General features: G+C 44.7%; 1 protein-coding gene across 2 annotated transcripts; it reads right to left on the minus strand.

Moving 5' to 3' along the window:
- Positions 1-3,488: 3,488 nt before the first annotated feature.
- Positions 3,489-12,126, minus strand: wnt7ba (wingless-type MMTV integration site family, member 7Ba; the record flags this gene model as incomplete). Of its 2 annotated transcripts, none has more annotated exons than XM_083692454.1 (4): positions 3,489-3,968; positions 6,776-7,043; positions 10,361-10,591; positions 12,032-12,126. In XM_083692454.1, 4 exons carry the CDS (start codon positions 12,124-12,126, stop codon positions 3,489-3,491), a joined length of 1,074 nt encoding a protein of 357 aa, XP_083548580.1. The 2 variants fall into 2 exon arrangements, with proteins under 2 accessions (XP_083548580.1, XP_083548581.1); XM_083692455.1 differs by having other exon boundaries at positions 12,036-12,125.
- Positions 12,127-13,601: the final 1,475 nt, after the last annotated feature.

Genomic DNA, 13,601 nt, shown 5'->3' on the forward strand with positions numbered 1-13,601 from the left:
GAAGTGTATTGCTCAGGGCATGTGTTTGTATAATGATTTCAAAAACACAGGTCACCCTATTCCGCTTGTACTGCCTTGCCTTGCCTTACCAGGATATCAGTAACTTTTACATAGAAGTGAATGTAGAAGCGCATTTTCTCTTAATTGCTGTGTAGTTTTGAATATTTATTGATGATATTAATGCAACTAAGGACCATTTCAGTCCCGCTGGCAGGTGTCTTAACTAACAACAAACTGTATTCTGTGTGCGTCACAAACATCTGACACGACCACTCATCAGCCAACAGCCTCTCTTACTTGGCAGGACTGCGAGGGTGAGTATGTTTGGACAATGTTGACTAGTGCAGTAGTTTATATTCTCTTAACTAAACAGTTTCGTAACACAAGCCTTTAATAATGCATTAGTTCAGATTGTTGGATAGCAGTAACTACTTTAAGTTTTTCACCTTCATGGCATTGTTCATGAAGGTACCATTACTCTACAATATTGCTATATCTCTTTGAGTGTGTGCGTGTTTTGTTTTGGTTTTTTTCTTCTTTTTTTAAGTGTGGCAGATTCTGGAGCAGTAGACAGACTAGGCTAGACTAGAGGGAGGGAGGGAGGGACGGACGGATGGAGGGATGGATCGAGAGAGAGAGAGAGGGATGGAGAGAGAGAGTGGTCGGTGAGTGTGAGTGTGAGTGAATCAGACCAGAAGTATTAGCTTGCAGAATGACATCCCCCTCTCCCGTACTGAATAAGCTGACTGGTCCTGACATCTCAACAATACAACGCTTTACAGGCCGGCCCACGCCCCGCTCTGCCCTGTTTGCTCTGCTACGAATATTTTTTAATGACAAAATGTATTGAAACAATCGGGTTGACTCTCCCCAATCCGCCCGTATAGTGAAAGGAGCTTATGCGGTTCCGGTCCCCGGGATTTCAGACGGCTAACAAAACAGCTCTTTACTTCTGCTCCGCTGGCTGGCTGCAATGCTTTTCACACACAGGAAAAGCACAGAGAGTGTCACCCGACTGAATGAGGTGGCGCAGCCGTCTATTCAACAACTTAGGGGAGACAGCCACAGTGGTCGGGACCAAAGGTGCTTCCATCGAAATCAGCGTTTCACTATCATTATCCTAACCCCCCTTCCTCCCCCCTAACCTCCCCTTCGCGTGCCTTCGCTTTTTCTGAAAAACGTAACGGTTTTCGGCCTAGTCAAAGGTGTACTGTACTGTACATCAGTCGATGTAATAATAAATCTGCTTAATAAAGTGTTCCAGTGTGACAGGATTTATGGGGTGTGAGTAGTTCTTGTGTGCATATGTTGTGTGTGTTAGTGCTAGTCGTGACTTGACACACCCAAAGAAACACCAAAGGATGCTCAGATTTTATTAAAAGATTGTTACTGTCCCATCGGTGTCAGTGATGCACACAATTCCAGAGGGAGCATGTGATTGAAAATGTTAGCACTTCAGTATTAATTGAGGGCCTCATCCAGAACTTTGAACTTGCAAGTGTCACTCTTCACAAACTCTCTTTGATGTCAAGTCGTGAGTTCGTCACTTGCATCTCAAGTCAGGATTTTGGCCCGTAGAAAGTAACACTCACTAAAGATACTGAATGTGAAGACATAGAGGAGGAGCTTCAGATACAAACAGACTTCCATGGCCAAGAGCTGTCATTGGCCCATGATGAGAAACATCCAATCAAACGTCTCCCTAGCATCCATTTATTTACTTCATACTTTACATTGCTGCCACAAAATTCTTTCCAACACTTGATACTGTATTCCCCCAAGCATACTGGGGCTATAGAGAATGATATTGTGTCATATCGAACAATCTGGGCTAAATTACCAAACACATTGATTATGTACACTTCATCAACTTTGCTCAGAGACAGAATTTGAAATCATTTGTGACGCTCAAGTCTTAAACAATGACAAAGAAAAAACAATCGTTATAATAACTGTCCTTTCCGACTATAAATGACATAAAGTGCCATATGTTCTGCTTATAAAAATATACTCTTCAATTGTTTTGTCGTTATATAAAGCCTAAATAAACATATCTGAATACATAAAGGTTGCTGCCCAAAATAGCTCCATGACCCTTAACCTGTACCCCCTCTGAATGGTCAGGCGAATTCCATCAACTCAGGCAGAGTTAAACTCGGCTGGTAGGCCTTGTGTAAGCAAGGGCCAGGGATATGAAATTCCATGTCTCTGGCGTTCGTGGGAATGTTCAGTGTATCGGCCCCCGTTGCACCTCAATTGAGATCCATGCAGCTCACACATCTCTCCAGATATGAATAAGAGCCCAGGAACAAAACAATGAACATTACCAGGCTGCAGAACATTGCTAAAAACTGTAAGGCCTAGAATTTTTGGGGGGTTTTACCACTTTTTAAAAATCTGGGCTCTGTCCTCTATGGTAAATAAATCAGTGCAGCACTCATCAAGAATCCCAACAACAGGTTGATGTCCCGTTCGATGAACAGAGAGAGGATTGCGGGCGCAAAATAGTAGAGAGCTAGTCTCACTTGCTACTGTAAGTCAATACAAATGCACAGGTTAAGAAAATTAAAATAGCAGAAAAATGATATTGCTTCTGTTCCGGTGGCTTCTATAAAAACACAAAGCTACACTGTTATCTGATCACCCAGCTTTAAACCTGTCAGTAGCAATCAAGATGATTTTGAAAAAGAAAAAAAGAAAAATGTTGACCAGAAGTTCAACATCGCTATCGATACTATTAAGACTTGTTCTTGTTTGAAAGATATTTTAACATAAATAAAATTATTTATTTTCAGTGTTCAAACAGATAATTACAGTGTGACTGGACAGTTTTAGGTGTGCCACCATTTTACAGTCCACAGCTTAAGTCACTGAGGTTGGACTCCTCCTCTTCATTGTTTCACATCGCAGTCAAAAGGCACGTTGCTGATGTACCATTTCCAGTTTTAGCTTTTCATTTTGTCAGTCATTCGGTTTCCTTCCCCCCCCCCCCCCCCCCCCCCCCGTCTCAAATACAAGAGCTTGTTTTTGCTCGTAGATTGAACTGTGTCTGAAAAGGGCTGACAGCTGCGTCTTGGTGTTCGTTACGTTACGTTTTTCCTGTCTTTGCTTTGTTGGAGACGAAAAGTGAACAACCGATCCCTTGCACTTCATACATATCCTGCAAACACATCGTATTCTGTAATATGTCACAGTTTCCAGTCAGCGCACAAGAAAACATGATTCGCCTACTTTCTCAGAGTAATTTTCAAAAGTCCGTTTTACATTTTTAGTTTTGTCTTAAAAAAAAAACAACGATAACAAAAAAAAAACAAATAGGATGTCTGTCCAATGTGCAAAATGAAGCCACGAAGAAGTGATATTCTCAAGTCCATTCTGTCGAGTCCATTCCTTTCCTTAGTCCACTTCCTTGTATCCTCTCTCATCTCATCGCCTTTCCTTGTCCCCTCGTCCCCTCGTCCCCTCTCCTCCTCCCCTCCCCTCGCTCCCTACTTGCAGGTGAACACCTCTGACCTCTCGCTGCAGGTGTTGCACTTGACGAAGCAGCACCACTGGAACTTGCAGTTGCATTGCCACACGCGGGTGTACTGGTGGGTGTTGTGGCCACGCCCGCAGCACATCAGGTTGCAGCCGTCGGTGTGGGGCGAGGTGTGGTTACACAGCCTCCCTCTGGTCCCCGTGCTGCCCGTGGTGGTGTCCTCCTCGCAGTAGTTGGGCGAGCGCTCCAGGTACACCAGGTCCGTGTCCGTGGGCTTCTGGTACCCCCGGGCCTCCTTCAGGCGCAGGAAGGAGGGCTGGCGGAGGCGCGTGGCCCGCACCGGCTCCACCTGCACCGCCCCGCCGTAGCGCTCCTTCAGCATGTAGCCGATCTCCCGGAACTTGGGAAGTGTAGTCCAGCAGGTCTTGGTGGTGCAGGAGCCCGAGACCCCGTGGCACTTACACTCCAGCTTCATCCTCTCCTCCAGAATCTGAGACGGGGGGGGGGGGGGGGCAGGGGAGAGGGACAGGGGGGAGAGGGGACAGGGAGAGGCGACAGGGGGGACAGGGAGGAGGGGACAGGGGAGAGGAGACAGGGGAGAGGGGGGAGATGGTTAGATTGATGCCAGCTCTACAGCAGGTGGTACTGCAGTAGATGGTCTCGTGTGGGTCAGTTTTGTAGAACATGGCACTAGCAATGCTAACGTAGTGAGTTGATTCCTGCTCAAAGTCCATATATGATGCTAATGCTATTTGCCCCCTCACTAACTGTCCATCAGCTGTCAATAAATGGATGAACAATAACTTTTTAAAGCTAAATGAGAACAAAACTGAAGTCCTCTTACTTGGCCCCAAGACAAACGGGCTATGCTTTTAAACAGCCTTGGGAATCTAACTCCCTTGATTAAGTCAGAAGTTACAAGTCTTGGTGTTATCTTAGACTGTGATCTGAGTTTTAATTCCCACATTAGCAAGGTCGCCAAGACGGCCTTTTTTCATCTGAGAAACATTGCCAAGGTGTGGCCGTTTTTAACTCACAGGATGCTGAAAAACTGATTCATGCTTTTATTTCAAGTAGACTTGACTACTATAATGCACTTTTTACTGGCCTCCCCAAGAATACAGAAAGGCTCCAACTAATTCAAAACTCTGCTGCCAGGCTATTGGCAAAAACTAAGAGGAGAGAGCATATCACTCCAGTCTTAACTGCTCCGCACTGGCTCATCCTACCTTACTGATTCGCAGACAATCTATACGCCCTCAAGAGCACTCAGGTCCTCTGCTGCTGACTTATTGAAGGTTAAAACCCAAAAGAAAGTTGGCGATGCAGCATTTATTAACTATGCCCCTAAACTGTGCAACAGTACCTCAAGAAATCAGGGAGGCAAGCTCAGTAAACATCTTTAAGCGCCAGTTAAAAACCTATCTCTTCAATTTAGCTTTCAATTAGCATTTTATCTATGCTGCTATCTCTGCTGATTTTATTGTACTGATCAACCCTCTATGCAACTAGATTGAGTGATGCTGCTTTTATTGTACTGATTAATTATGTTATAGTTGTGTTTGTTTTTAATCTGCTCTTGCACTGTGTTGTACAGAACTCTGCTGATGTTTTGGTTGTTCTCGTTTTTTAATCTGTTTCTTTTTCTTTCTCTTGCGCAGTATTGTACAGCACTTTGAGCTGCATCCTTATGCATGAAAGGTGCTATATAAATAAAAGCTTATTATTATTATTATATCAAAGACAATATATCGACTAAATATGCTAAAAATATATGCACTCACTCTACTGTAAATCGTTTTATATTATAAAGCGTCCGCTAAACGGTATTTATTATATTATATTAAGATATAAGAGGCCGTTAAACAGATAATGCAATCAATGACCGGCATAATCATTATGTCTGCATTGTCAGTGTGTATCTGCATTATCTGATTAATTTGGCCTAATATTTCCATAGAAATGACCCAGATTCCATGTGCTTTAGCACATATCCCCAAATGGACAGTTATGCCAGCTATATGTCAGACACAAGGGGAAAATAACTTACGGCTAAAGACTCTACTCTCTAATTTACTCTACCTTTCTGAAGACCACATAATGGACAGGAAAAATGTCCAGAAGCCTCATGCAACCATACACGTATTACGTTACCATTGAGGTTAGAAACAAATTCACTTTTTTATGCTTTACAGATATATCCAGCTGACAAATTTGAAGCAAGGCGGATACCATTTATGTCTGACTTTCAAGTAGTAACTCAATTTGACAGTATCTGACTTTCGAGTTGCAACTCAATCTGAACATTTCAAATACGATCCACACCCCAGAATCTATTTCTCTTCCCAAAATACAAAGATGTCGATCGATTTTGACACGGGCTGTATTATCGTTGTCAATATCTCAAAATGAATGAAGAAGGGGATTACTGTGTGGCCAGTCAATCGAATCATGTATCAGGAGATACATCTCTGTTGCACTGCTGTCAGGTTTGGGGCCTTGGCCCCCGTTTGGGTTGGTTCAGTGTGTTCACTGGTGCAGAAGCATGGTTTTTGGTGCTGCCACTGAGAGAGGAAGAGAGAGAGACTTGCAATAATATCCTGTATCCTGACTTAATGGTCTGTAATTCAATGAATGGACTGCAGGGCTATGGCAGAACTCCATTTGGCAGCTGTCTGCCCGGCCTTGCAACAAACACACACACACACACACATACGCACACACACATACACACACACTCACGCACGCACACACACGCACACACACAATTAAAACCATAAATTAGCTTCATTTAGCTGGCTAAGGACTATGGACTACTCTGAGCTTAATGCATGGCCTGACAGTCTTCTGATATATTAGATTCAATGTGTAAGTGTTGCCTATTACGACTGGGTGTCAGATTCACATTGTAAAAACAATGTTCTCCAACCTGGAGGTCCTGGAGAGCCACTGTGTCTGTGGGCTTTAGTTGGGTTGATACAACACGCTAAACACTGTGCAGCTTTTTTTACACCCCCACCTCCCCCTAAAAAAAAGAGAAAAGCTATGCGGGTTAGGGTTAGACCAGGATTGAAGAACACTGGTACAGAGCAAAAGTTTGATATCAGATTATTCGTAATAACCGTTCAACCATTCCAAGAAAGTTCATGCTGCAGAGACCAAGAGACCAAGAGACCAACACTTGAACAGTGGTTGTGATCTAGTGTGTGCGTGCGTGCGTACGTGCGTGTGCGCGCAAATGCGTGTGTGTGCGCGTGCGTGCGTGCGTGTGTGCGTTCGCGTGTGTGTTCCCCTCACCTTTCGCCCCGCCTCATTGTTGTGGAGGTTCATCAGCCTCCGGGCGTTCTTCTTGATCTCGCGGGCGTCCACGAAGCGCCGGGAGAAGTCCACGCCGTACTTGACGTCGGCGGAGCACCCGCCCCACTTCCAGCCCTCCTCCTGGTCGTGGTAGCCCTGCTTCTCCCGGTCGCAGCCACACTGGCTCAGGTTGCCCTGGCTGCAGGCGGCGGTCACGGCGTGGGCCACCCCTGCCGCCGTGATGGCGTAGGTGAACGCAGCCTCTCTGCTGCCTGTGGACGACACGACACGGAGCTGTCATGATCAAGTTTGTTCACCTACAGTAGCACCACCGGGCACACAATACACAATGAAACACAATGTGGACACTGTACACAGAGAGGAGAGGTTGGGAGCTCCAGTGTTGATGGTTTGTTCACTGTGCGTTGATGTGCTTTCATGGGGCGAACGGCCTCTGGACCCTGTAGGGGTATCTCCCTGCAGTGGAGAGTCACTGTACCACTGTCATAAACATGTAATACACCTGTAATAGGATGGTGAGTAGGCTACAGTACAAGTACCACTGTCATAACCCTATGTAATACACCTGTAATAGGACCATGAGTAGGCTACAGTACACACAGTTATGGAGAAGCTACTTACCACTTCTTTTGTTAATGCTTGGTTGGCAACAGATGTAATTACATCTCTTGCCAACTGTCTGTGCTAACATATCTGGGGCAGTGTAATAAAAACTGAAGTACTCTTTTATAGATGTGATCGTAGCAGCAATCAAGATGGATGCGGAAGTTCCAGGTCCTCAGGCACTCTGTACCACACACTCTGTACCACACACTCTGTGGAGGCAGGTGGAGGTAGGAATCGGAGGAAGGGCTCATTGTGATGCGTGGAATGGAATGAGGAATGAGGAGATTTGGAACTTGCGTTGATCTCAAGTCTCTCCTGAACACCCTCCTCCCTGTTTTCCCACCTTTATACAGTATGCTGCACTTGAATTCACTTGAATCCCCACACCCCGGGTATTTTTATATTCTCCGATTATTGCCTCCACCTGCCTCCCCTGCACACTCTCCATATTAGATATTATTGGGCATACAGTCCAGTATATAATACAGCCTCTCTCTACAGTCACTGCCAACAGTAAGCGAGACCCTCAGAAGTGCTCCTTTTGTCTGGGCTGGGTAAGAAGCCAGCGAGAAAACACAAGTGACATCTGCTGGTTGGCCAGAGGAGCCTTCTCTGTGTCTGTGCTGCCGGAGGGACGATACTGTGGGAGTCGTCATCTCCCATTTCGTGTCTTCTGGATGAAGGAACTTGTTGTTTCTGGGGTTTTTTTCCCCCTCTCTGCTTTGTCACTCTCGTACCATTAACGTTTTTTTGGTTGTTTCTTTTTTATGCTGTAGTAGTCTGGCAACCAGGCTTCGCTGCGTGAGGAGTAATCTTGGAGTAATGGTGTGATGTTGGTATCACTTGATAACAAGGTGTCACCAACTGTATGAACGTCTGTATTTAAAGAGGAAGCTAGGAAGCATGTACGCCCATATAAAGACGCTAGATAAATTGTAAGCGAACGTTCGTTATGCAGTGACTTACTCAGTATGCCTGTGTATCTGGTGGAACCTCACAACGACTTATGCCATGTCACTTTGTATCAAACTACACAGGCCAGAGCACGTAAAAATCCCCCCCCCCTGGCTCCCCCGCCCCCCCCCCAGAGCCTCTCCATGGCACCCTCTCAATGTCAGAACAAACACTTTTCTATATTAACAGCATGGGAAGGGAATTAATACATAACATTACTATTGCTCCGTGTAATAGGATCTTCCCCTTTGCCTGATCAAGATCTCTTGGCTTCCATTCTTTTTCAATAACCTCCAGTATTAATGCATGGTGTCTCTTTGGAAGGCCGTGGCAGTGGCTGCTCTCCAACCTGACAAACTCACTGGAAGAAACCATTAGGTCTGTGGTTCTCTGATCCATAACTCCTAACAAACCTTGAAGTCCTCTCTCATCAAGCCTAATCGAGCCATTCTGAATATTGTGTTCCTCAGGCCCGGGCCCAGGCAAACGCCATCCCCAGCATAGTTATTTGTTTTGATTGTACAGTAATACATGCATGGGTCCATTGTTGGTATTCAACTGCTGTAGCTGGCTTCGATTAGTGGTCAGGAAAACTCCGGTCTTTCTCAATGGTTAATGAGCTCACAGTCCCAGCTGATCAATCAAACGAAGGATTAAACTTCTTGGTACCCCTTGGTGCCTCTCTGATTGCTGACTTGACATTGATGAAATGCCCGTAGGATGATACGTGGCAGACACACGAAAAAAAAAAGGTAGAATTTTCCCTGCAAGATTTTCGAACCCTGCAGGCATGAACATGAATCAAAGAGCCAGCTGGAGAGGTGAGAGATCTAACCACTCAACACCAACTCAACCAGGGAGTCTTTAAATAACGTGCCAATCGATCAGCAGCATGTTCAGTAATACCCTTTACTTTAACAGTCCCTATTGCAGCTGTGTAATAACAAAAAGTCCACCACAGTATGCTATTACAAAGCAATTACTATGTAATAAGACGTTGATACAGTACAATGTGGTTAGTTTATTACAGGGTAATTACAGTGTTAATACACAGGAATAACATTGACTTCGTGTGAAGTGTTCCTGCGGGTTCCTACTAGCTGAGTGTCCCTTCAATACACTACAGACGAGAAATAGATACATTTCCTCAAACAAAAGAAATAAAGGGATCCAGCCGTCAGCTGGTCTACATGGGTCTCCCTGAAAGGAGTGATTGTTACCAGAGCTGTTGGATTAAACACAGCTCCAGACCACAGCGAATCCACAACAAAACATCTCTGACTGAGGGAGAATTTATATAAGAGCGCTGCGTTAAGAGACCCTGCCGTGAGAAGTGAATCTCGGGAATGTTGACTGAAACCAGAGAGATGCGTGGCGTACGGCTCTGTTAACAGATAACACTGGTTCTCTGTGGGCCTACAGATCTTCAGGAGGAGGCAGTGACAGATAGGCCTCCAACTGTGGATATCCTTTCTCTCACCCCCCCAATCAATCAACTGAATTTGCGACATCGTCGTTGTAATGAGAGTCACAAATCAAACTCCCATCCAAAGGCAACGCTGATCTCCCCCACTAGGGCGTCGCACGGAGGAGCTACAAGATTGAAACCCCCTCCAGGACACTAGAGACCGGGAGTCATGTTTCAGTTGTTCTCGTTTCGTGGAGTTAGTCATTGTGGTTATTGCTGTCGGGAGAGGGTGAACTCTTGTCGGAGGAGTTTTTCTTTCACTAGTGCTCCCTGTTCCTCGGTTCTGGTTCATAGAGGTTATGCCCACTCTTCTCCATGTCTCCATACAGAGGAGCAGCAGCTCACTCAGAACAATGGGCGCCACACCCTGGGGGTGGAAGGAGAGAGCTAACCCCAACGTAAGATGTTTTTTTTTTGGGGGGGGGGGGGGGGGGGGGGGTTTCAATGTATGAAGTCACGTAAGACACACAAGTCATAAGTCATCGCCATCACTGGTGTGCAGCAACAGCAACAGCAACAGACAGGCAGCAGCAGACTGACCTACTCTCAGCTCTTGTCCGAAGACGGTCCTCTCTCCCAGAGCGGAACAGTTCCAACGTCCGTAGCGGAACTGGTACTGGCATTCGTTGATGCCCAGCTGGGCGCCCTCACCGATGACAATGATGGCGTCTGGGCGACTCTGGCAGAGGGCGCGTTGACGGGGGGCCAGCCCAGGGATTTTGTTGCAGATGATGTTGGCACCCAGAGCTACCACAGAGGACAGGGCCCTGCGGGGAGGGAGGGAGGGGGGGGGGGAGAGGGGGAGGGAGAGAGAGAGAGAGAGAGATGCATATGAGCTACAGATGACAAGGCCCTTAAAAGAGAGAGGGCTGGTTAACATCAGTTAGACTCATGTCATTGAGTTTCAATTGTGAGAATCCTAGATCTGAGACATGCATACAAACAGAGGGAGCCGAAAGGTCAAGAGGCACGCACATTGGTGCATAAAGGCCAAGATCTATCTTATGTTCTGTGTCTTTGACAGTAACTGATTTACAATTGATGAACCAGAGACTGAGGTTTGACACACAAAAAAAAATACCTTCAAATAAACATTTAAGATTTGATGAGGGGATCAACAACCAGACCCAGCAACATGACCTCAGCGCAGTTTTCGCGAGACCACCACTATTCTATAAAATCTACTTTAGGTTGAATGAGGTTTTACAATTCATTAAAAATAAACAATGGTTAGCCAATGAAGTTGACTTCAAACCATCTCTGTATTATGCCCATTTTTTTCACTGAAACCATGGACCTCATCTATTTTAGGAATCGGGCATGTATGAAATGTATGTTTCAGTAATCATTCGCTCTGTGAGGGCCTGGGTTTTTTAATGTAATAAGAATGAACTCGTTATACTGGTTTGTGTCACCAGAACACAGGATGTCGGCAAGCGACATAATACTCTTTTCCATATGTGATTTTCAGTTATAGCCTTTGCATGACGAGCTCCGCGCATACGAACATGCATGATGCTGTAAAGCGTAAATCCCCACTAGTCAGGTAATCTCATCAATTCACAATTGCGAACTGAGAACATAACGTCATCTGTCATTTAAAAATCTATGAAAACACATTGATTTCATTCAATCACATGGCAAACATGTCTTTATCATTCTGGTGCAGTTATTGCGAGCCTGTGCACCATGTGCCATAGGCTAGGCCCATTCAATGATATATATCTGTCAGTGAAATTGAAATTAATCTATTTTACAGACAACCATGCTTATAAAAATATACATATAGTCTATGTAGGTTATCCTTTAGACATTGTACTATACAATCAAAAAGTCTCAGATTCAACTGTATGGCAGGAACAAAAGCTATTATACCAGGCTCTTTATGACCCTTTCGTTTACAATAAATCTATTCCAATCACTTTTAACACTGTGTGAGCTTGTCAAAAAAGCTTTAAAAAAACAAACTCAACTTCATGGATAACACACTACACGTGTGTAGTATTGTTATTTATTTTTATTTAATTTTCAGATGCGTAAATTGGTCTAATAATTGATTGCATAAGTTAGTCCTTCAATGAGTGAGAATTTAGGAGATTTTACACATGCAGAAAAAACATCAGGGCTGCCTATGTAGGCTGCACACTAAATTGGTGTTGACACCATAGACACTTATTGAACAGAAGTTAAAAATCAGATGTGCCAACCTACAGGTAGCTACCGCTTGTAAGGATGAGGAAGATCTGGGGGTAGTAGACAGACAGCAGCGCACTGCGGGACGAGATGATGAGCATGGTGACATTGAACACAGCGTCCGCTGCTTGCTTGAGTGAAAAAAATAAATTTGCAAATAATTCCTTTAGTCCAGGAGTTTCCTGTGCATAAAAACAAAAGTGCTGCTATGCGCGCGTTGGGGTGTTCTTCGTGTCTGAGGCGGCTAGTCGGTGGAGCGTTGGCGCAAAACAGCTCCAAGCTCCCCTGTCCATGCGTTAGCTTCGGGCGCGGAAACAGATCCCTTCATCTCTTGGCAGTAGGGGCAGTGTCTGAGTGAGGTCCTCTACCTGAACTGGTAGGGAGATTTTAGATTCCGGATAGCAGGGATGTGACTCTCTCGCCTCCCAAGAGGGACTGTCATTGGCAGAGGGAGATAGTGCTATCCGCCCACCCTCTGTTGAAACGGGACAAGGGTATGGACTCTCCTGCTCTGTGCTGATATTGTTGATATTAGAGTATCATGACCATTTACATATGGTTATAAGGCTACTTTATTCTTATTCAAAACTTCACACATGCCACCTTGCGCGTGTTTTTTCTTCTTCTTCAAAAACGCATATTGGATACAAACAACGGGTATAGGGTAATATTGTGTTATTTATTGTTATCGTTTGGTGTTCAATCAAGTAGAGCGTGACATTGTTTTACTTTTTTCTGTAACAGGCCTCGTGCAATTCCTTCCTATAGTTGGTGCACCGAGACAGGGCAGGTGTCAGGTGATACATGATAGAAGCATAAACGCGTCCTAGAATGACATCACCTAATATCACAAGATTTTCCGGAATAATAATTAGTCTACAGAAAGTCACGATACACTTTGAGGAACAGAGACGCAATTAATTTCCCAAACCCTAACAAGACGCCCTCGTGTGGTTGTAAGGGAACGATTCACATAATCACAGGCCACATCAATGAAGTCAAATATGTGTGATGTCTATTACAGAAATACACTACTGTGTCTGATATTGATGATATCTCACTCTTGGCATGAATCTAGGTGGAATAAGCTCTGTGATTCATTCAGATCTAAAGATATTTAAACAACTGTTCTCATACTGGGCCGCTTTAACCACATGTGCGGTGCAAACTCAAAAATGCTGTCGAACATCTAAAAAGGTAGGTTTTTATTTACTGATGTTCCTTTTAAAGATGTCCCAGGCAAACAGCGAGCTTGTTTGCCTTGGAACTCAGAGAGAGTTACTGCACAATGGGCGTTGATGGTCCTGTTAAATTTCATAAACCTTCAAAGGATGGACACTTTTATAGGGCTTCTTTTCTCAGAGGGAAGGGGGCAAAGTACACCAGTGTTGTCTCTGGCCTTCTGTTGACATTTTGGAATATGAGTGAAGTGTTAAGAGACTTCACAGCACACAGAGCCATGTGAGGTACACTTTGTTTCAATCAGTGAAAGGAAAACAACCCAAATGCTTTATTGATAATATCAGGTCAGAAAATCCACCCCCACTTTGACCACTATGTGTAACCATAGACCCAGATGCACCC

The sequence above is a fragment of the Argentina silus genome, assembly GCF_951799395.1.
Source record: "Argentina silus genome assembly, chromosome: 20".
Lineage (NCBI taxonomy): Eukaryota > Metazoa > Chordata > Actinopteri > Argentiniformes > Argentinidae > Argentina > Argentina silus.